Source organism: Pollachius pollachius, assembly GCF_949987615.1.
Source record: "Pollachius pollachius genome assembly, chromosome: 3".
NCBI classification, from domain to species: Eukaryota; Metazoa; Chordata; class Actinopteri; order Gadiformes; family Gadidae; genus Pollachius; species Pollachius pollachius.
In genome coordinates, this window is record NC_136936.1 from 8206153 (window position 1) to 8230214 (window position 24062).

Here is a 24062-nt window from a genome sequence, read left to right on the forward strand (position 1 = left end):
CTACATACTAACTACATATTACATACGAACATCATTCTTACTGCATACTACCAACCTTTATACACACTCACTCCATATTACATACTACTTACCTTCTAACTACATGCTACACCATACTACATACTAAAAACATATTAACAAAATACTACATACTAACAACATATTAACAAAATACTACACTAATATGTAGTACTTACAACATAATTCATACTAAAAACCTCCTTACATTATGTTGTATGAGAAGCAGAAAGAAATGAGTCCAGCAGGGTATAGCAAAATAAGATGTATTTGGAAGAATGGACAACTTAAATTACATCAAAAAATATAATTTGAAGCAAACAAATATTAAAAAATAGCATGATAATACTACACAATTCTCTTAGCCGGAGCCTTTCGAATAAATGATGAATGTTTCAAGACAAAAACCTCAGATAGCAGCAGTGGGTTTTGGTCATTTACCTCTGGGGTCTCTGTGGTTTGGTCCTGTTTCAGCACTGGGGTGCTACCATCCAGTACTGGTACTTGGTACTGGGTACCGCTACTAGCTTCTAAGCGGTTCTGGGTACCAGTACTAGGTACTAACGGGTACTGGGCACTAACCGGTACTGGGTACTAACCCTGGGGTAACTCCCCTGCCGTCATACCACATGTGTCAAAGAGCGCCCTACCCTAGAAGAGGTGAATCTTTCGCCCACCTTCAGTTTAAAACATGCTTGTTGCATAAAAAATATATTTCATGAATTGTTGGATAAAAACATTCATATAACGGCTTGGCTCACAGAGAAGACGTATTCTTCTACGTTAACTCCATAAAAATACATTTACATTAAACGGAAGTCATCGCACCATCATTGATGGAGTCCACTATTCAAGAGGATGTAAATGTCGTTTGGTACATGATGCGTTTAGCACTAGAACACTCTAAGCTTATTACTCAGCTCAATACTCGGCTCAATACTCATCTCGATACTCCTCTCGATACTCATCTCGATACTCAATCTATATAAAATATATATTACAGGAGGTTTGATTGCACAGGACAAGTTGAATGTGATGACGTCATGGTGGGGGGGCTCCAGCTGTGAGGGGAGGTGAATGTGATGACGTCATGGTGGGGGGGGCTACAGCTTTCCTCCACTGTACTGAGCCCTGTGGACAGCCAGCCCCCCGGGGCTGAGCAGGCCGGTCTGGGAGCTGGTGCTAGTCTGGCTCTGATAGGTCCTGGCGGTCCCCAGCTCAGAGTCCTTTCCCTTCTGCAGGGGTAGCTCCAGGCGCAGACGCTTCCAGAAGCGGGAGGTGAGCTCCTTGGACTTGTCCCCCTTCCAGCGCAGCAGGGCCAGCACCAACCGCGCGCGACGCAGCTCCCCCACCCAGGCCTGCCCCTTCAGGGGCCGGTACTGCACCAGGATGACCCGCAGGTGTCCTCCCAGCGCCATGTGGTCGAGTCCGGCCTTGAGCTCCAGCAGGGCCTGGGTCCCCCGCGAGGCGAAGCCCGGGCTCAGCACCACCAGCAGGCGACGACTGCGACCCACAAAACTCAGCGTCTCATCGGTGATGGCTAGGGGGGAGAGGCATGGATGGATGGATGGATAAACTGAAGGATGGACGAATAAACTGATGGATGGATGGAGGAATATAATGGATGGATAAACTGAGGAATATTATGGAGGGATGGCTCAACTAAACGATGGAGGGATAAACTGATGGAGGGACGTAAAGGATGGATAAACTGATGGAGGGATATGATGGACGGATGGATGGATGGACGGATGCACTCATGAATGGGATGTGTTTTTCTAATTTTAGTTTCTCAGCGGTAGTGCCACTATTAGCAGCAGTAGTATAACTAGTACTAGTGGTACTAGGACTACTAGGACTAGTTGTGGTAATCAGCAGTACTTACTCCCGCCTGGAAGGCTGTCGCGGTCGAAGATGCAGACGGAGTAGCCCAGGTGATTCTCCAGGACGTCGCGCAGCGTGCTCACAGCAAACTGCTCCTCCTCGCCGTCACGCACATACGAGATGTACACGTCAAACTCCTTCTCATCTACACACACGCGCGCGCACGCACATACATGCACACACATAGACACATGCACACACATATGCACATATACACGCACGCACACACACACACACACACACACACATGCACATACACATTTAATTTAAGAAATGCTTTACTTTGTCTTCTGCTGGTTCTACTGGGAACTGCCCAGTACAACCATAGTCTGCTTCTGGTTTTACTGGAAGCAGCCCAGTACAACCATAGTCTGCTACTGGGAGCTGCCAAGTTTTGTTAATGTCAATATTCACAAATTCAGATACAAAAGCACCAGGCCCAGTTCAACCAGTCTGCTACTGGTTCTACTTAGGGCTGTACTGTATGGACTAAAATGTATATCACGGTATGATTTGAGGCAAGACGGTAACGGTATTATATCGAGGTATGTTAAAATCTTCTAATTTCTATACATTTGCTTCTAAAGGGGAAAAATATTGGTTAGGCAGCAAAACTGCATAGAAAAAGTTACTTCCATCTCTGAAAAACACAAATATTTAATAGCATGGATTTCTGTCTGCACTTGCTCGCGGACCTTGCCATATTATTTTGGCATCTCAATTTGGCAAATAGAAGTGTGTGCGTGCAGGTAACGCGTACCTGGGGTCGAGTGTTTTGACCATCTCTTTAAAGCCCTTTCTATCAACATTTTGAAAGGGAACCATGTCCATACACAGGTAAACAGTGACAGCGTTTGTTAATCTCGTTCCACCGCTGTCTTTTTTGTCTGGGACTGGCTTTGGAAAATGTCTGCGGAAGCGATGTCTGAGATGCAGAGACAGCTTCACGCTCCCAGTGTCTGTCTCGTACGGTGTGGAATGAGAGCTTGTGAAGGGACAATTGCGCAAGCACGCAGGCGCGCAGCATGCGTGCTTGCGCAATAGCATACTTCCTGAGAAGGAAGTATCGCTGTCAAATCTGTCCCTGGGAAAAGAAACATTGGGCCGAATTGAAAAAGGAACTACGTTTCGTTACCATATTTTCAGTAGTTGCACGTAACTTTACTTTACTTTACTAACACACAGCACTGTCTACCGGTCACACCGTAACGTCAAAATTCATACCGTAGCACAAATTCACACCTGTGTACATTTAATACCGTTTATAGCCCTAGTTCAACTGGGAGACTTGAATCTAGAAAATAATCTAAAGCAGTGTTAGTATCTAGATATGTTTCCTGTGTAAACAGGGCATGTGGCACACTGATTGTACATAGATAGAGGCGAGGAGTCCCCCAGGCTCTAGAGAGCGCTCACTCTTCAACCATGGAACACCTGACCTTCCAATAGGAACAGTCTGTTACGTCACATGTCCAGAGTCACATGTACCTGTGTAGCGCTCGTCTGTTCCAAACCAGGAACGGTAGAGCAGCAGGAGTTCCAACCAGAACACTTGGTAGAACAGGAAGAGGACCAGCATCAGCGTCAGAGTGCCTCCCAGACCGCAACCCAGCTCTACCGAGGGGGAGTAGGCTGCAGCCCACACACAGTTCGACAGACAGGTAGGCACACACACACACACACACACAGGTACACAGACACACAGGTAGAGAGAAACACAGGTAGAGAGACAGACACATAGGTAGACGGACACACATGTAGAGACAGACAGGTAGGAAAACAGAGAGATACCCAGGTAGACAGACACACAGGTAGAGAGACTTGACAGGTAGACAGACGGACAAGTAGACAGACAGACAAGTAGACAGACAGACAAGTAGACGGACAGACAAGTAGACAGAGAGTCAGACAGGGAGACTAGGTTAGCGATGAGTGATGATTAAGAGGTGTTTCCATGGCGACGCGACCCACCCTCCTGGTGGAGCTGGGCTCTCTTGGTGGAGAAGCCTGCGGCGTTCCTGACGGAGCAGTTGAACTCTGTCCTCAGGTCCTCTCTCTGCACCTCCGCCACCACCAGTTCGCTCACCACCGTCTGGTCCCCGTAGCTCTCCGCCTCTACCCTACTAACACATAGCAACACAGTCTTCAGCCGGCTGTACTGGGAGCTGCCCAGTACAACAGGTCTGCTACTGGTTCTACTGGTAGTTACTCACTGGTTGGTCTCGGAGAAGCGGTTGTGGGTCAGCGAGGCCAGGGTTTTCCCGTCCACGGTCCACCAGATTTCCCGGGGACTGTTCTCCAGGAAGGGGAACTTCACCCGGCACTCCAGCTTGGCCTCCCGCCCTGGCCAACACAACCCCACATTAAGCCTCTACTCAAGGCCACACAACCCCACATAAAGCCTCCCCTCAAGGCCACACAACCCCACATAAAGCCTCCCCTCAAGGCCACACAACCCCCCATAAAGCCTCAACTCAAGGCCACACAACCCCACATAAAGCCTCCCCTCAAGCCCACACAACCCCACATAAAGCCTCCCCTCAAGGCCACACAACTCCACATTAAGCCTCCCCTCAAGCCCACACAACCCCACATAAAGCCTCACCTCAAGCCTAAACCATACATAAAGCCTCACCTCAAGCCTAAACCATACATATAGCCTCACCTCCACTTTAAGCCAAAAAACTAGTCCCTGTACTGCTGGTATGGTACTATTGGTCTAGTATGACTCTATGTGCTGATACTTTTGTTCTAATACCACTGTTCTAATACCACTGGTCTAATACGACTGGTCTAGTATGACAGTCTAATACGAGTCGTATTAGACTGTCATACTAGACCAGTCATACTAGACCAGTCATACTAGACCAGTCGTATTAGACCAGTCATACTAGACCAGTCGTATTATACGACTGGTCTAGTACGACTGGTCTAGAACGACTGGTCTAGAACGACTGGTCTAGTACGACTGGTCTGTTCCAATCCTACTACCTTAGTTCTTCCTAAGCAGCTTCTAATGTAATCACGATAGATAGATAGATGTATACTTTATGGATCCCCAGGGGAAATTAAAAAAATCAATACTCTATTCCAACAACAACCAGATGCTCTATCACCATGACAACGAAGCCCTCCACTGCGCCCCGGTACCCTGGTGCTGATGCTGGGATCTCCCCGGTTACTCACCCAGTCTGACGGTGAACTTGCGTTCTTCGTTTGGGATCAGAATGACCGGCACCTTGGAATGAAAACTGGAGGCTGAGGACAACAAAACCTGTTGGTAGTAGTACTAGCAGCACGTATGGCTAGCGGTAGTAATAATACTAGTCGTATTAGCCGCAGTCTAATAGTAATTGTGCTAGTATAATACCAGTACTATCAGAAGTAATAAAATGACTAGTAGTGTTGGTAGGGGGATCTTCTCTTACAGACAGCGGAGACGTTGAGGGCCCTGGTGAAGTTGAGTGGGAGGTTTTTGCGGGTGTAGTTAACCCGGCAGTAGTACAGGCCCTCGTACATCAGCACCATCTGGTGCACAATCAGTTTGTCCCCCTTCACCTCCCGCTCTCTGTCCCAGAACGGGTACTTGGTGCAGTTCTGCGGGTCAGGAAACACGTGGAGCTCAAATCACAGTGACTAGAGTGTGTTCTTTGATTGGGTTTGGCGGGTTCTTGAGGGTCTTACATAGTACCAGGTGACCGAGGGGGCACTGTCGGCCATCTTGGCGGCATGCTGGAGGCCCGGGCAACTCAGTCTCTTCCCCTCCTGGACCGGGATGTACACCTTACTGGGCACCATGGCAACCAGATGTGGACAGTCAGTCCCACTCGACACCACCTCTAGAGACATGGCTATCTTTGTGCAGGATGTCCTGTTCCTGTAGCAGATAGGGGAAAGACAGTAAAGAGACAGGTCATTAAGGAGCAGGTAGGGGTTGGACAGAAAAGAGACAGGTCATTAAGGAGCAGGTAGGGGTTCGACAGTACAGAGACAGGACATTAAGAAGCAGGTAGGGGTTAGACAGTAAAGAGACAGGTCATTAAGGAGCAGGTAGGGGTTAGACAGTAAAGAGACAGGTCATTAAGGAGCAGGTAGGGGTTAGACAGTAAGAGACAGGTCATTAAGGAGCAGGTAGGGGTTAGGCTGTACAGAGACAGGACATTAAGGAGCAGGTAGGGGTTAGACAGTAAAGAGACAGGTCATTAGGGACCATGTAGGGGTTAGGCTGTACGGAGGCAGGTCATTAAGGACCAGGTAGGGGTTAGACAATATAATTAGTACTTTTTACTTAACGTGCAGATGTACTGTAGTATTATCACTAGTAATAGTATACTACTGGTAGGAACACCAGTGGTATACGTACCCTAACATATAGATGCACTGTAGTATTAATACTAGCAGTACTGTTGTAGTACCAGTAGTATACGTACCCTAACATACAGATGCACTGTAGTATTAATACTAGCAGTACTGTTGTAGTACCAGTAGTATACGTACCGTAACATGCAGATGTACTGTCCGGTGTCGTATTCGTTGGCTGGTTGAAACCACAGTCTTTCTCTATCCTTACTCACCCTCTGGCTACACAACAGACACACAATAAATACACAACAACACACACATGATGCACAATACAAACAACAGACATGCTTCAAAGTGTACCTGTATTTGATTGGACGCTCCAGGTCCTGTTCAGGGGGGAGGTGGTACCAGAAGAGGGAGAGACCACTGCTGTGGGCGGAGCTGTAGTTGTAGAGCGTTGGGTGGGAGAAAAGGGGACAGAACAGCCAACCAGCTTCTCCGTTTATAACACGCACCGCCTCCCCGCTCCTCCCCCAGTCATGACAAAGGAGCTCTGATTGGAGGAGAGATAAGAGGGGAGGAGAGGAGAGGAGGAGTGACTATAACATTAACATTAACAACCGCTAACCATATCCTAGTGTGTGTGTGTGCGTGTGTGCGTGTGTGTGTGTGTGTGATGGGTATCTAAGGGGATTTTCGCGTTGTATGAGAACAAGGTGATAAGATTTTGCAGGCAAAACGAATAGGATAACGGATCTGTTGAAGAGGTTAAAGTCAACTTGGCCAAAGAGAGTCAGACCTACGCACACATTTAAACCGTCTAACCATCTACCTAAACTAACCATCTCTCACTTAATACCTAAACTAACCCTCTCTAACCTAAACGTATCATCTCCACACAACATATATCATTAGGACCTTCACAGTTAAAATGTGGTTGTTAGTGAAAAAAGCCCCAAATTTCACCAATCACAGCCCATCTGTAAGAACTGTCGCAAACCTGATTGGTCGCTGGATGTAGTCATAGCAGTGGAGTCTTCACCAGCGGTGGCCGAGAAACACAAGAAGAAAATGATGAACATTGACCTAGAGAGAGAGAGAGAGAGAGAGAGAGAGAGAGAGAGAGAGAGAGAGAGAGAGAGAGAAGTGATGAACACCGCTCTAGAGACAGGTTTGGATTTTGATTAAAAAGTAAAACAACGTCCTGTTGGTTGACTGGACGTTGTCAGCAATGACATATATGGATATAGATACATGGATAAAACAGGGACAGAGAGGTGGACTGACTGGAAGCTATGTGTGGTGGGGTTACTGGCTCACATGCACACAGCGCTATGAAACCTGCTCCATTAAACCTTCGACAGAGAAAGACCGTGGGGGAGGGTGGATGTATTCTAATGATCGATCAGAATGTTAGCCAATGTGAAGTATTGATTCGACGTATTCAATCTGTACTGAATTGATCCATACTGAGGTTAGGAGGAGCCCTCAGATCACTAGAAGAGGACAAGGAAGAAGAGGTGGTGGGTGTTCATTGAAGCTTTCTGCTGAGCAGGATGGTAGTAAGACCACCCATTAGGGGAGGGGCCGCCAAGGAGAAGGTGGTCGCAATCACCCATACGGATTTAGATACGTCAACACGTTAATAAATAAAACATAAGATACGATGAACATTTTAATATGTACTACTTTCACGGTTCTAGATACGGTGTATACGTTATTACACACCACTTGTACAGTTCTAGATACTGTGAATACGTTAGTAAATACTGCTATTACAGATCTAGATACGGGGATTACATTAATTAATACCGCTATCACAGTCCTAGACACGGTGATTCCATAATTTAAAAAAGCCATTACAGTTCTTGATTCGGTGGATAACGTTACATTAATAAGTACCTCGAACACTGTATTGACACTGTTATACCGTTCTAGTAAGCCCGTTTTAAAGATCAGGTTTGAGTGGTACCGGTTCTGGGTGAAGGCTGTTCCGCTGGGAGGTCCAACATGCTGTGAACCTTATGAACTGGCAGCGGGTTTTAGTCACACTCACATGCTGTAGGGCCCGGTAACGCTTCGCTCCCGGACCGGTCTGCTTCCAGAGGTCGGCTCCTGGGGAGCCTGGATTCGGGCCAACTTCATAAGCTCAGGACGCACATCTGGTCCCGTGTTCTCCACGGGTACTTGTGTCTACGCGCCGAGCCTGGCCCGGGACGATGTTCTCTGTGAAAGTGGTTGGGTTTGTGTTTACATGCGTCACTTGTTCGGTCGTGGAAACAGTGAACGCGGAAGGGGATCAAGATTGGTGTTGAATATCTGCAGAGTTTGATATTTATAGGAAGTTATCGTCTTGGATTCCGGTCGAGGCTCCGCCCCCGGCCACTGCACATCTGCGTGTGTGTACGTGTGTTTGCGTGCGTGTGTGCGTGTGTGCGTGTGTGTGTGTGTGTGTGTGTGTGTGTCATTTAGGCGTTTCGCTTCAAGATGACTATTATGAGCTATTGGGACAAAACAAAACACCTACGCATATAGACAGAGGCATATGTTATTTTTTCATCCCGAAAGGAGAATGTATATACTATATATAAATTAATAAATATATAGCATAAACGGTAATGATGATAAGGTGTGATCTAGTGGTCAAATGACACCAATAATGTAACGTAACTTATCATACACTATAACACGTATATCTAGTGGAGAAATAACGCTAACAATATAATATAATAAATATTGTAGTTTAACTTATATTCTTAGTGAATGTATTGTATTCTTTAATCAAAACTTTGCCATCTATTGGTAAATAACACAAAAATAATTGGACTAGAAATATAACATGACTTATAATATAACATTATAAATATCTAGTAGATATATATATAATATGTAATAGATATATATCTAGTAGATATAAATAATATAACTATAATATAATTTCCCTTATAATATAACAGAAAGCAATATCTCCTGGATAAATGACTACTATAACTAATACTATAATATATAATGAAACAGGAAACAATGTGTAACACTCTCAGTTGTTGTGTATAATGCATAATATTCTAGACCCAGTAATGTAAAATAATAACAATAATGTACAATATATATGAAAATATATATATAAATATATAATTTATAACAAGAATAATGTATAATATTGTAGTCAGACCTAATAATAATGTTTGATATCATATATAATGTATAATATAATCAATATATAATATTGTAGACCATATAATAATGGATGAGATATGTAATATATTATATTCTAGACCTAGAGATAAACTTTTATGGCACCCCTTCAGGATATGATCAGAGAGGAATGGGCAGTGCTCGTTGGTTTTATTTGTTGTTTATTTTCTTTGTCTTCCTGCTGCAGTTATGAAATGATTTCTCAGAAGCAACAAAAATACCACACGCGTCGCCTGATTATGACATCATCACATGGTTGGGGCGGCAGTGCTTCATGGGGTGAGGGAGGGGAGTGGCATAAGACCTCGAAACATTCTAATTGTATTGCGCTCTGCTCCTATTGGCTGCTGCAGATTGAGGCCTCAGACCCCCTGGGGAGAAAGTAAAGTGAATATCGGGTTCCTCCCATCCCTCCCCCTCATATGATTCCTATTGGAAGACGATCTCAGAGGCAGTAAGACCTGGCTTTTGATTGGTTCATTCATTCGTAACTCGGTGACCAATGAAATTAAAACACATCAACTAGGGACTGATAGTCACCCTCCATGACCTCCGACCTCTCTGCCCTGACGTCTCAGAAAGACCCCAGGAAGGACGGCTGAATCTGGGTCTATGTCTAAAGCTGGGTCTGTCTGAAGCTAGGTCTGTCAAAAGCTGGGTCTGTCTGAAGCTAGGTCTGTCTGATGCTGGGTCTGTCTGAAGCTGGGTCTGTCTGAAGCTAGGTCTGTCTGAAGCTAGGTCTGTCTGAAGCTGGGTCTATGTCTAAAGCTGGGTCTGTCTGAAGCTAGGTCTGTCTAAAGCTGGGTCTGTCTGAAGCTAGGTCTGTCTGAAGCTGGGTCTGTCTAAAGCTGGGTCTGTCTGAAGCTAGGTCTGTCTGAAGCTGGGTCTATGTCTAAAGCTGGGTCTGTCTGAAGCTAGGTCTGTCTAAAGCTGGGTCTGTCTGAAGCTAGGTCTGTCTGAAGCTGGGTCTATGTCCAAAGCTGGGTCTGTCTGAAGCTAGGTCTGTCTGAAGCTGGGTCTATGTCTAAAGCTGGGTCTGTCTGAAGCTAGGTCTGTCTGAAGCTGGGTCTATGTCTAAAGCTGGGTCTGTCTGAAAGCTAGGTCTGTCTGAAGCTGGGTCTATGTCTAAAGCTGGGTCTGTCTGAAGCTAGGTCTGTCTGAAGCTGAGTCTATGTCTAAAGCGGGGTCTGTCTGAAGCTAGGTCTGTCTGAAGCTGGGTCTATGTCTAAAGCTGGGTCTGTCTGAAGCTGGGTCTGTCTGAAGCTGGGTTTGTCTGAAGCTGGGTCTATGTCTAAAGCTGGGTCTGTCTGAAGCTAGTTCTGTCTGAAGCTGGGTCTATGTCTAAAGCTGGGTCTGTCTGAAGCTGGGTCTAGGTCTAAAGCTGGATCTGTCTGAAGATGGGTCTAGCTCTAAAGCTGGGTCTAGCTGGTCAAGGTCTCAAGCAGGGTCTAGGTCTATAGGTGTAAAGGTCTAGCTTTGTCTAGGCCTAGTTGGGTCTGGGTCTCAAGGTCTAGTTTAGTAGACCACAACTCAGCTCTACTGAGGGGGAGTAGGCTACAGGACACACACAGGCAGACAGACAGGTAGGCACACACACAGGCACACAGAGATACATAGGTAGACGGACACACAGGTAGGGACAGACAGGTAGGAACACAGAGAGATACCCGGGTAGACAGACAGGTAGGAACACAGAGAGATACCCAGGTAGACAGACACACAGGTAGAGAGACACACAGGTAGAGAGACAGACAGGTAGACAGAAAGACAAGTAGACAGACAGACAAGTAGACAGACAGACAAGTAGACAAAGAGTCAGACAGGGAGACTAGGTTAGCGATGAGTGATGATTAAGAGGTGTTTCCATGGCGACGTGACCCACCCTCCTGGTGGAGCTGGGCTCTCTTGGTGAAGAAGCCCGCGGCGTTCCTGACGGAGCAGTTGAACTCTGTCCTCAGGTCCTCTCTCTGCACCTCCGTCACCACCAGCTCGCTCACCACCGTCTGGTCCCCGTAGCTCTCCGCCTCTACCCTACTAACACATAGCAACACAGTCTTCAGCCGGCTGTACTGGGAGCTGCCCAGTACAACAGGTCTGCTACTGGTTCTACTGGTAGTTACTCACTGGTTGGTCTCGGAGAAGCGGTTGTGGGTCAGCGAGGCCAGGGTTTTCCCGTCCACGGTCCACCAGATTTCCCGGGGACTGTTCTCCAGGAAGGGGAACTTCACCCGGCACTCCAGCTTGGCCTCCCGCCCTGGCCAACACAACCCCACATAAAGCCTCAACTCAAGGCCACACAACCCCACATAAAGCCTCCCCTCAAGCCCACACAACCCCACATAAAGCCTCCTCTCAAGGCCACACAACCCCACATAAAGCCTCCCCTCAAGCCCACACAACCCCACATAAAGCCTCCCCTCAAGCCGACACAACCCCACATAAAGCCTCACCTCAAGCCTAAACCATACATATAGCCTCACCTCAAGCCTAAACCATACATATAGCCTCACCTCAAGCCTAAACCATACATAAAGCCTCACCTCAAGCCTAAACCATACATATAGCCTCACCTCCACTTTAAGCCAAAAAACTAGTCCCTGTACTGCTGGTATGGTACTATTGGTCTAGTATTCTATCTAGTACTCTATGTGCTGATACTTTTGTTCTAATACCACTGTTCTAATACCACTGGTCTAATATGACTGGTCTAGTATGACAGTCTAATACGAGTCGTATTAGACTGTCATACTAGACCAGTCATACTAGACCAGTCATACTAGACCAGTCGTATTAGATCAGTCATACTAGACCAGTCGTATTATACGACTGGTCTAGTACGACTGGTCTAGAACGACTGGTCTAGAACGACTGGTCTAGAACGACTGGTCTAGTACAACTGGTCTGTTCCAATCCTACTACCTTAGTTCTTCCTAAGCAGCTTCTAATGTAATCACGATAGATAGATAGATGTATACTTTATGGATCCCCAGGGGAAATTAAAAAAATCAATACTCTATTCCAACAACAACCAGATGCTCTATCACCATGACAACGAAGCCCTCCACTGCGCCCCGGTACCCTGGTGCTGATGCTGGGATCTCCACGGTTACTCACCCAGTCTGACGGTGAACTTGCGTTCTTCGTTTGGGATCAGAATGACCGGCACCTTGGAATGAAAACTGGAGGCTGAGGACAACAAAACCTGTTGGTAGTAGTACTAGCAGCACGTATGGCTAGCGGTAGTAATAATACTAGTCGTAACACTACTAGTAGTACTGGTCGTATTAGCCGCAGTCTAGTAGTAATTGTGCTAGTATAATACCAGTACTATCAGAAGTAATAAAATTACTAGTAGTGTTGGTAGGGGGATCTTCTCTTACAGACAGCGGAGACGTTGAGGGCCCTGGTGAAGTTGAGTGGGAGGTTTTTGCGGGTGTAGTTAACCCGGCAGTAGTACAGGCCCTCGAACAACAGCACCATCTGGTGCACAATCAGTTTGTCCCCCTTCACCTCCCGCTCGCTGTCCCAGAACGGGTACTTGGTACAGTTCTGCGGGTCAGGAAACACGTGGAGCTTAAATCCCAGTGACTAGAGTGTGTTCTTTGATTGGGTTTGGCGGGTTCTTGAGGGCCTTACATAGTACCAGGTGACCGAGGGGGCACTGTCGGCCATCTTGGCGGCATGCTGGAGGCCCGGGCAACTCAGTCTCTTCCCCTCCTGGACCGGGATGTACACCTTACTGGGCACCATGGCAACCAGATGTGGACAGTCAGTCCCACTCGACACCACCTCTAGAGACATGGCTATCTTTGTGCAGGATGTCCTGTTCCTGTAGCAGATAGGGGAAAGACAGTAAAGAGACAGGTCATTAAGGAGCAGGTAGGGGTTGGACAGAAAAGAGACAGGTCATTAAGGAGCAGGTAGGGGTTAGACAGTACAGAGACAGGACATTAAGGAGCAGGTAGGGGTTGGACAGTAAAGAGACAGGTCATTAAGGAGCAGGTAGGGGTTAGACAGTAAAGAGACAGGTCATTAAGGAGCAGGTAGGGGTTAGACAGTAAGAGACAGGTCATTAAGGAGCAGGTAGGGGTTAGGCTGTACAGAGACAGGACATTAAGGAGCAGGTAGGGGTTCGACAGTAAAGAGACAGGTCATTAGGGACCATGTAGGGGTTAGGCTGCACAGAGGCAGGTCATTAAGGACCAGGTAGGGGTTAGACAATATAATTAGTACTTTTTACTTAACGTGCAGATGTACTGTAGTATTATCACTAGTAATAGTATACTACTGGTAGGAACACCAGTGGTATACGTACCCTAACATATAGATGCACTGTAGTATTAATACTAGCAGTACTGTTGTAGTACCAGTAGTATACGTACCCTAACATACAGATGCACTGTAGTATTAATACTAGCAGTACTGTTGTAGTACCAGTAGTATACGTACCGTAACATGCAGATGTACTGTCCGGTGTCGTATTCGTTGGCTGGTTGAAACCACAGTCTTTCTCTATCCTTACTCACCCTCTGGCTACACAACAGACACACAATAAATACACATACGACACACACGATGCACAATACAAACAACAGACATGCTTCAAAGTGTACCTGTATTTGATTGGACGCTCCAGGTCCTGTTCAGGGGGGAGGTGGTACCAGAAGAGGGAGAGACCACTGCTGTAGGCGGAGCTGTAGTTGTAGAGCGTTGGGTGGGAGAAAAGGGGACAGAACAGCCAACCAGCTTCTCCGTTTATAACACGCACCGCCTCCCCGCTCCTCCCCCAGTCATGACAAAGGAGCTCTGATTGGAGGAGAGATAAGAGGGGAGGAGAGGAGAGGAGGAGTGACTATAACATTAACATTAACAACCGCTAACCATATCCTAGTGTGTGTGTGTGCGTGTGTGCGTGTGTGTGTGTGTGTGATGGTTATCTAAGGGGATTTTCGCGTTGTATGAGAACAAGGTGATAAGATTTTGCAGGCAAAACTAATAGGATAACGGATCTGTTGAAGAGGTTAAAGTCACTTGGCCAAAGAGAGTCAGACCTACGCACACATTTAAACCGTCTAACCATCTACCTAAACTAACCATCTCTCACTTAATACCTAAACTAACCCTCTCTAACCTAAACGTATCATCTCCACACAACATATATCATTAGGACCTTCACAGTTAAAATGTGGTTGTTAGTGAAAAAAGCCCCAAATTTCACCAATCACAGCCCATCTGTAAGAACTGTCGCAAACCTGATTGGTCGCTGGATGTAGTCATAGCAGTAGAGTCTTCACCAGCGGTGGCCGAGAAACACAAGAAGAAAATGATGAACATTGACCTAGAGAGAGAGAGAGAGAGAGAGAGAGAGAGAGAGAAAGTGATGAACACCGCTCTAGAGACAGGTTTGGGTTTTGATTAAAAAGTAAAACAACGTCCTGTTGGTTGACTGGACGTTGTCAGTAATGACATATATGGATATAGATACATGGATAAAACAGGGACAGAGAGGTGGACTGACAGGAAGCTATGTGTGGTGGGGTTACTGGCTCATGTGCACGCAGCGCTATGCAACCTGCTCCATTAAACCTTCGACAGAGAGACGTATTCAATCTGTACTGAATTGATCCATACTGAGGTTAGGAGGAGCCCTCAGATCACTAGAAGATGACAAGGAAGAAGAGGTGGAGGGTGTTCATTGAAGCTTTCTGCTGAGCAGGATGGTTGTAAGACCGCCCATTAGGGGAGGGGCCGCCAAGGAGAAGGTGGTCGCAATCACCCATACGGATTTAGATACGTCAACACGTTAATAAATAACACATAAGATACGATGAACATTTTAATATGTACTACTTTCACGGTTCTAGATACGGTGTATACGTTATTACACACCACTTGTACAGTTCTAGATACTGTGAATACGTTAGTAAATACTGCTATTACAGCTCTAGATACGGTGATTACATTAATTAATACCGCTATCACAGTCCTAGACACGGTGATTCCATAATTAAAAAAAGACATTACAGTTCTTGATTCGGTGAATAACGTTACATTAATAAGTACCTCGAACACTGTATTGACACTGTTATACCGTTCTAGTAAGCCCGTTTTAAAGATCCGGTTTGAGTGGTACCGGTTCTGGGTGAAGGCTGTTCCGCTGGGAGGTCCAACATGCTGTGAACCTTATGAACTGGCAGCGGGTTTTAGTCACACTCACATGCTGTAGGGCCCGGTAACGCTTCGCTCCCGGACCGGTCTGCTTCCAGAGGTCGGCTCCTGGGGAGCCTGGATTCGGGCCAACTTCATAAGCTCAGGACGCACTCATCTGGTCCCGTGTTCTCCACGGGTACTTGTGTCTACGCGCCGAGCCTGGCCCGGGACGATGTTCTCTGTGAAAGTGGTTGGGTTTGTGTTTACATGCGTCACTTGTTCGGTCGTGGAAACAGAGTGAACGTGGAGGGGATCAAGATTGGTGTTGAATATCTGCAGAGTTTGATATTTATTGGAAGTTAACGTCTTGGATTTCGGTCAAGGCTCCGCCCCCCGCCACTGCACATCTGCGTGTGTGTACGTGTGTTTGCGTGTGTGCGTGCGTGTGCGTGCGTGTGTGTCATTATGGCGTTTCGCTGCAAGATGACGTGTTTATGAACTATTGGAACAAAACAAAACACCTACGCATATAGATACAGGCATATGCTATTTTTTTCATCCCGAAAGGAGAATGTATATACTATATATAAATTAATAAATATATAGCATAAACGGTAATAGGTGTGATCTAGTGGTCAAATTACACCAATAGTGTAACGTAACTTACTATACAATATAACACGTACATCTAGTGGAGAAATAACTTTAACAATATAATATAATAAATATTGTAGTTTAACTTATATTCTTAGTGAATGTATTGTATTCTTTAATCAAAACTTTGTCATCTATTGGTAAATAACACAAAAATAATTGGACTAGAAATATAACATGACTTGTATTATAACATTATAAATATCTAGTAGATATGTATAATATGTAATAGATATATATCTAGTAGATATAAATAATATAACTATAATATAATTTCACTTATAATATAACAGCAAGCAATATCTCCTGGATAAATGACTACTATAACTAATATTATAATATATACGTAATGAAACAGGAAACAATGAGTAACACTCTCAGTTGTTGTGTATAATGCATAATATTCTAGACCCAGTAATGTACAACAATAACAATAATGTGCAATATATATGAAAATATAATATATAATTTATAATAAGAATAATGTATAATATTGTAGTCAGACCTAATAATAATGTTTGATATCATACATAATGTATAATATAATCAATATATAATATTGTAGACCATATAATAATGGATGAGATATGTAATATATTTTATTCTAGACCTAGAGATAAACTTTTATGGCACCCCTTCAGGATATGATCAGAGAGGAATGGGCAGTGCTCGTTGGTTTTATTTGTTGTTTATTTTCTTTGTCTTCCTGCTGCAGTTATGAAATGATTTCTCAGAAGCAACAAAAATACCACACGCGTCGCCTGATTATGACATCATCACATGGTTGGGGCGGCAGTGCTTCATGGGGTGAGGGAGGGGAGTGGCATAAGACCTCGAAACATTCTAATTGTATTGCGCTCTGCTCCTATTGGCTGCTGCAGATTGAGGCCTCAGACCCCCTGGGGAGAAAGTAAAGTGAATATCGGGTTCCTCCCATCCCTCCCCCTCATACGGTTCCTATTGGAAGACGATCTCAGAGGCAGTAAGACCTGGCTTTTGATTGGTTCATTCATTCGTAACTCGGTGACCAATGAAATTAAAACACATCAACTAGGGACTGATAGTCACCCTCCATGACCTCCGACCTCTCTGCCCTGACGTCTCAGAAAGACCCCAGGAAGGACGGCCCTGTCGCCACGACAACTTCCTGTTGTGTGGTTGTAGCAAGGGACCACACCTACTGTCCGAGTCTCCGGCCCCTGATGGCCGGTTTATACCTACTGTCCACTACAGACCGTGAGAATCTAAAGGTCTAAAACTGGGTCTAGCTCTAAAGGTCTAGCTTGGTCTAGGTCTAGAGGTCTAAAGCTTGATCTAGGTCTATTGTGGTCAACACATGATGAGCGTCCAAGTTGGGCCTTTACAATCGAGCCAGCCAGCAGTCGGGTGCTCACCCCTTTGGACTCATAAAGCATTCATTAGCATTGAGATTCTATGTTTTGGAACATCAAATGAAGCAGTCTTCTGATTGGACGCTCTTCAGAGTCCAGCTGGTCAGAGTTTAAGTCGTTTAAACTTTGAGCGCAGCATCAAAGTGGGGAATCCAAGCTCACCTCTTCCCTTAGGGCAGTGTCAATGTCAGGTTGGGCTAGCTCAACCGGCCATGCTGGCCAGGCTGACAACGCTGAAAGCTCTTCATGCGTAGGCGCCTCAAAGTTCTAAAGTTTTTGGCTCAGTCGAGAGCTGGGTCTGTCTAAAGCTGGGTCTGGTTTCTGAAGCTGGGTCTGTCTGAAGCTGGGTCTGTCTGAAGCTGGGTTTGGGTCTGAAGCTGGGTCTATGTCTAAAGCTGGGTCTGTCTGAAGCTGGGTCTATGTCTAAAGCTGGGTCTGTCTGAAGCTGGGTCTATGTCTAAAGCTGGGTCTGTCTGAAGCTGGGTCTGTCTGAAGCTGGGTCTGGGTCTGAAGCTGGGTCTGGGTCTGAAGCTGGGTCTGTCTGAAGCTGGGTCTGTCTGAAGCTGGGTCTGTCTGAAGCTAGGTCTGTCTAAAGCTGGGTCTGTCTGAAACTGGGTCTATGTCTAAAGCTGGGTCTGGGTCTGAAGCTGGGTCTGTCTAAAGCTGGGTCTATGTCTAAAGCTGGGTCTGTCTGAAGCTGGGTCTGGGTCTGAAGCTGGGTCTGGGTCTGAAGCTGGGTCTGTCTGAAGCTGGGTCTGTCTGAAGCTGGGTCTGTCTGAAGCTAGGTCTGTCTAAAGCTGGGTCTGTCTGAAACTGGGTCTATGTCTAAAGCTGGGTCTGGGTCTGAAGCTGGGTCTGCCTGAAGCTGGGTCTATGTCTAAAGCTGGGTCTGGGTCTGAAGCTGGGTCTGTCTGAAGCTGGGTCTGGGTCTGAAGCTGGGTCTGGGTCTGAAGCTGGGTCTATGTCTAAAGCTGGGTCTGGGTCTGAAGCTGGGTCTGGGTCTGAAGCTGGGTCTAGCTGGCCTAGCTCTAAAGCTGGGTCTAACTGGTCAGCTTTGTCAAGGTCTAGTTGGGTCTGGGTCTCATGGTCTATTTTAGTCTAGGTCGACAGGTTTAAAGGTCTCTCTCGGTCTAGGTCCTCATGTTTAAAGCCTAGCGTGGTCTAGGTCTCCAGGTTTTAAAGGTGTCGACTCTGGTCTAGAAGGGTGACTACACATCATCTCCTAGTTCAACACAGTACTTACCCCCCCCCCCCCCCCCCCCCCCCCACCATTCAGTTATATAGGCAGTGTCTGCTAACCCCCCCCCCTTTTATATCTGGGAACCCCGACCCCTAACCCCAATGAGAGATGATGGTGAGGGTCTATTAGAATACATATTGTACAACATCTAGTAGTGGGGGAGAAAGTGCAGTTTGGGACCTAACATGGCTTCAAGTTCTCACTCCGTCGTCATGGTGATGATGGGTGGTCTCACCAGGGCTTTTGCATAAAATGTGATCAAAGTTCTTCTTACTTTCCTCAAAATAAAATTAATTCCACTTTTTTTTTAAACATTTGAGCACAGGCAAGAAGATTTTTTTTCTTCATTTTTGCTTTTAATTTGTGTTTTGTCGCTGACGGGTCATGGGGTGGCAGTCGTCATGGTAATGGTAGTCATGGTAACCATGGTAACATTTGTGGCTTTTGTTGTCATGGTTACCATATTGGCTGCTGTCGTCTGTGTCATCATAATGTTATAGTAATGGTAATGGCGGTGGTTGTCATGGTAATCGTGGTAATTCTGGTTGACACTGTTGTCATGGCCAAGGCGGTAAACATGGAGGTGGCGGCTGTCTTTATGGTAACGTTTCTAACGGTGGTGGCAGTGTTGTCATGGTAAACATGGAGGGGTTGTTGCCATGGTTAAGGTGGTAACCGTGGTGTTTGTCATCGTCATGGTAACCGTTGTGGCTTTTTTTTTCATGGCAACAGTGGGAACCACGGTGGTGGTTGTTGTCATGGTACAGCGGTGGTCTTTGTCATGGTAAACGGGGGGGTGATGGTCGTCACGGTAGCTGTGGTTGTTGTTGTTGTCGTCATGGTAACCACGTGGTTGCCAACATGTTAACCGGGGTGGTGGTTGTGGTGTGCGTGTGGCGGGGAGGTGCTGTGGGCTACGAGGCCTCCTGCCGGGTAGAGTCCTCCTGCTGCAGCTCCTGTTGTCCTCCCTTCTCCCCGTCCTCCTCCTCGCCTCCCTTCTCGCCCTCCTCCATGTTCAGCTCCGAGTCCTTAAGACGTCCCTCAATCTCATGGAGGGACGGTTCCTTGTACATGCACACTACACACACACAGGCCCGCACACCAACAAACACACACACACACACACACACAGGCCCGCACACCAACAAACACACACACACACGCACACACACAGGCCCGCACACCAACAAACACACACACACACACACAGGCCCGCACACCAACAAACACGCACACACACACACACAGTTAAATGTGGGGACTTTGTATGTATTAAAAGTATGATTGCATACATCTATATATATCTATTTATATATAAAGATATCTATATAGTGTGCGTGTGTGTGTCTGTGTGAGTGAGTGTGTGTGTGTGTGTGTGTGTGTGTGTGTGTGTGTGTGTGTGTGTGTGTGTGTGTTTGTTGGTGTGCGGGCCTGTGTGTGTGTGTGTGTGTGTGTGTGTGTGTGTGTGTGTGTGTGTGTGTGTGTGTGTATGTGTGCGTGTGGACCTTCGATGGGCCGTGGTACAAAGTGGGAGGAGGGTTTGGTCTTCTTCACTCGGTTCCCCTTCATGATGCCTCCGTCCTTGTTGATGCCCAGGAACCAAGCGCGCCCGGACTCATGCTGCCGGTACAGCGTGGAGGAGTAGATAACGTAGTAGTTCTCAAACACCGACTCCTTGAACTTACACTCTGCTGTGAAGATATCCTGGGAGGGAGGGAGAGAGGAATAGAGAGGGATAGAGAGGGGGGGAGAAAGAGGGAGAGAAATATATTTACAATTTTATAATACATTTATACAATTAATACATCATTATGTGTACCAGATTGACTACGGAGGGCTGGTTTCATATAAAAAGATAATTTTTTAAACCCACACCGGAATGAACAAATCATCCGGAAGTTCAAGTTTACAAAAGGGTTAAAAATCCAAGGGTAAATAAAGCCTACCTAACGAACACATCTGTTTCATGGTGATACATAAGCTTTGTTTAAAGTATATATACCCTTACAAAAAGGAAAAAAATTAACAAAAGGATATAGGTCTTTTTCTATATACGCTTTGCGTATATATAGGAGGTCCCTTTGCTCTTGCCTGAATAAGGTTTAAACCATGCAAAGGACAAAGGGGGAGATATACTCTTAAGCCGTCGGAGTGGGGACCAGGATAAGGAAAGGCTGTGTCCTCAGGGCCGGAGGGCCGTCTCAGGAACATAAGGGTCAACTCATTTCTAAACCTGAGTTGTGAAGGAGGCCTTACTGGCGGGATCCATGACACTGTGTTTGTGTGTGTGTGTGGGTGTGTGTGCGTGCGTGCGTGCGTGTGTGTGTGTGTGTGTGTGTGTGTATATCTCACCGAGGTGTACAGGTAGCCCTCTCCATTCATGGCCAGATAGAGCCCAGCCTTCACACCTTGCATAGCCACCACCCTCAGACCCACCGGGATCAGGTTGAAGAGAGCTACACAGGAACACAGGTATAGAGACAGAGATTTAGGTAGATAGACAGACAGGTAGAAAGGGAGACAGGTAGAGAGACAGCTAGACAGACACATACACACAAAAACAGGTAGAGAGACAGGTAGACACACAGACATGTAGAGAGACAGAGAAACAGGTAGACACACAGACAGGTAGAGAGGGAGAGAGACAGGTAGACACACAGACAGGTAGAGAGGGAGATATGTAGATGCAGGTAGAGAGGGAGATATGTAGACAGGTAGTCAGACAGACAATAAGACAGGTAGAGAAATAAAGAGACAGGTATGTTTATAAAGAGTAAACAGTGTTTGTTAATGAAGTGTAAACAGTGTTGCTTTATAAAGAGTAAACAGTGTTAATTAGTTTGTTTGTTTATAAAGAGTGAACAGTGTTTGTTTGTGAAGAGTAAACAGCGTTTGTTTGTTTGCTTATAAAGAGTGAACAGTGTTTGTTTATAAAGAGTAAACAGTGTTGGTTTATAAAGAGTAAACAGTGTTAATTTGTTTGTTTGTTTATAAAGAGTGAACAGTGTTTGTTTATAAAGAGTAAACAGCTTTTGTTTATGAGAGTTAACAGTGTTAGTTGGTTAGTTAGTTTGTTAAAAGAGTGAACAGGGTTTGTTTATAAAGAGTAAACAGTTTTAGTTTGTTTGTTTCTAAAGAGTGAACAGTGTTTGTTTCTAAAGAGTACAATGTTTGTTTATAAAGAGTAAACAGTGATACTTTGTTAAGAGTGAACAGCGTTTGTTTCTAAAGAGTGAACAGCGTTTGTTTCTAAAGCGTGAACAGTGTTTGTTTCTAAAGAGTGAACAGTGTTTGTTTCTAAAGAGTGAACAGTGTTTGTTTCTAAAGAGTGAACAGTGTTTGTTTCTAAAGAGTGAACGGCGTTTGTTTCTAAAGAGTGAACGTTGTTTGTTTCTAAAGAGTGAACAGCGTTTGTTTCTAAAGAGTGAACAGTGTTTGTTGCTAAAGAGTGAACAGTGTTTGTTGCTAAAGAGTGAACAGTGTTTGTTTCTAGAGATTGAACAGTGTTAGTTAGTTAGTTAGTTTATAAAGAGTGAACAGGAGGACTGACTGAAGTCACTGTTCTCGTCCTTGCTGCCGCCCACGGTTCCGTCGGGCTGCATCTGGAGGTAGAAGCCGTGTTCACTGAAGAGCCGTGTTACGATCCCCTTCAGCTGCTCTGTGACACACAAACACACACACAGGCTAGGGTAAGGGCCCTTGACTTGGACAAGGTGGTGTTGGAGGAGTTAGAGGGCTGGTGATAGAGGGGAGGAGTTAGAGGGCTAGTGTTAGAGGGGTGTTGATAAAGGGGAGGAGTTAGAGGGCTGGTGATAGAGGGGTGGTGATAAAGGGGAGGAGTTAGAGGGCTGGCGATAGAGGGGTGGTGATAAAGGGGAGGAGTTAGAGGGCTGGTGTTAGAGGGGTGGTGATAAAGGGGAGGAGGTAGAGGGCTGGTGTTAGAGGGGTGGTGATAAAGGGGAGGAGTTAGAGGGCTGGTGTTAGAGGGGTGGTGATAAAGGGGAGGAGTTAGAGGGCTGGTGTTAGAGGGGTGGTGATAAAGGGGAGGAGTTAGAGGGCTGGTGTTAGAGGGGTGGTGATAAAGGGGAGGAGTTAGAGGGCTGGTGTTAGAGGGGTGGTGATAAAGGGGAGGAGGTAGAGGGCTGGTGATAGAGGGGTGGTGATAAAGGGGAGGAGTTAGAGGGCTGGTGATAGAGGGGTGGTGATAAAGGGGAGGAGTTAGAGGGCTGGTGTTCAGCGCCAGTGATGATAATTTGGGCCATATCACCTCAGAAATAGACTGAAACTAAATGGAGCAGAGAGCCGGGACACACAGACAGACCGATAGGCAGGTAGACAGACAGACAGACAGACAGTCAGACAGGCCCACTATTCTGACTAACTTAAAGCTATCAAGAACTAGCCATCAGAACTAGCAGAACTAGCCACCAGACCAGCCATCAGAAAGCAAGCCAGGGCTCAGCAGCCAATCAGAAACCACCTGACAGCAGGCCAGTGCTCAGACCCAATCACAATCCACCTGGCAGCAGGCCAGGGCTCAGCAGCCAATCAGACTCCACCTGGCAGCAGGACAGGGCTCAAAAGCCAATCAGACCCCACCTGGCAACAGGCCAGGGCTCAGCAGCCAATCAGAACCTACCTGGTTTTCGGTGGACAGGTTTCTTCTTGTGGGAGCAGAAGTGGGCATTGGAGAGCAGGGTGAGGAGATGCCTCCCACACCGCTTCTCCTTACTGGGGGAGGACCTCCTCTTCCCGCTCACCACCTTCTCCCCGCTCGCCTCCCGCGCCTGCCGCTTCTGACGAATCAGGGAGCTGGCGATGGCGGCTGCCATCTTGGATCAGCTTCACTGACCAATCACAGCACACATCGCCGGCGCTGATTGACCCACTACCTGGCCCACGTTCGGAGAAAGTAGTCCAAACAACCTGCCATGGCTCAGATGTCCAGTCAGACAGGAGGTGATCAGCAGGGGTCTGGCTGAACTGACCAGCAGGGGTCTGCTAGGACCAGCAGGTATGTAGCGGGTGGGAGAGGAGGGGGGGAGGAGGCGCAGATGGGGGAGGTGGTGGTGGTGGAGGAGGAGGTGGTGGTGGAGGAGGAGGAGGTGGTGGTGGAGGAGGAGGTGGTGGAGGAGGAGAAGGTGGTGGTGGAGGAGGAGGAGGTGGTGGTGGAGGAGGAGGTGGTGGAGGAGGAGAAGGTGGTGGTGGAGGAGGAGGAGGTGGTGGTG

General features: G+C 46.5%; 3 protein-coding genes across 4 annotated transcripts; all 3 read right to left on the reverse strand.

Moving 5' to 3' along the window:
* Window positions 1–296: 296 nt before the first annotated feature.
* On the reverse strand, window positions 297–8509 carry LOC307072639 (interleukin-1 receptor accessory protein-like). Of its 2 annotated transcripts, none has more exons than XM_079732027.1 (12): window positions 8261–8509; window positions 7205–7290; window positions 6565–6757; window positions 6400–6483; window positions 5587–5779; window positions 5331–5499; window positions 5089–5160; window positions 4116–4245; window positions 3874–4022; window positions 3391–3534; window positions 1904–2047; window positions 297–1558 (listed from the first exon to the last, which is right to left on the reverse strand). In XM_079732027.1, the coding sequence occupies exons 1-12, from the start codon at window positions 8347–8349 to the stop codon at window positions 1122–1124; spliced, it is 1890 nt and encodes a 629-aa protein (XP_079588153.1). In that variant the 5' UTR covers window positions 8350–8509; the 3' UTR covers window positions 297–1121. The 2 variants fall into 2 exon arrangements, with proteins under 2 accessions (XP_079588153.1, XP_079588152.1); XM_079732026.1 differs by having other exon boundaries at window positions 3874–4025.
* Window positions 8510–10668: 2159 nt separating this feature from the next.
* On the reverse strand, window positions 10669–15832 carry LOC307072640 (interleukin-1 receptor accessory protein-like). The gene is made up of 10 exons (XM_079732028.1): window positions 15617–15832; window positions 14652–14737; window positions 14013–14205; window positions 13849–13932; window positions 13036–13228; window positions 12780–12948; window positions 12514–12585; window positions 11524–11653; window positions 11282–11433; window positions 10669–10953 (listed from the first exon to the last, which is right to left on the reverse strand). The coding sequence occupies exons 1-10, from the start codon at window positions 15703–15705 to the stop codon at window positions 10910–10912; spliced, it is 1212 nt and encodes a 403-aa protein (XP_079588154.1). The 5' UTR covers window positions 15706–15832; the 3' UTR covers window positions 10669–10909.
* Window positions 15833–18925: 3093 nt separating this feature from the next.
* fgf12b (fibroblast growth factor 12b) lies at window positions 18926–23666 on the reverse strand (the record flags this gene model as incomplete). The annotated part of the gene is made up of 5 exons (XM_079733451.1): window positions 18926–19912; window positions 20340–20538; window positions 21187–21290; window positions 22385–22492; window positions 23474–23666. 5 exons carry the CDS (start codon window positions 23664–23666, stop codon window positions 19749–19751), a joined length of 768 nt encoding a protein of 255 aa, XP_079589577.1. The 3' UTR covers window positions 18926–19748.
* Between the last annotated feature and the right edge of the window lie 396 nt (window positions 23667–24062).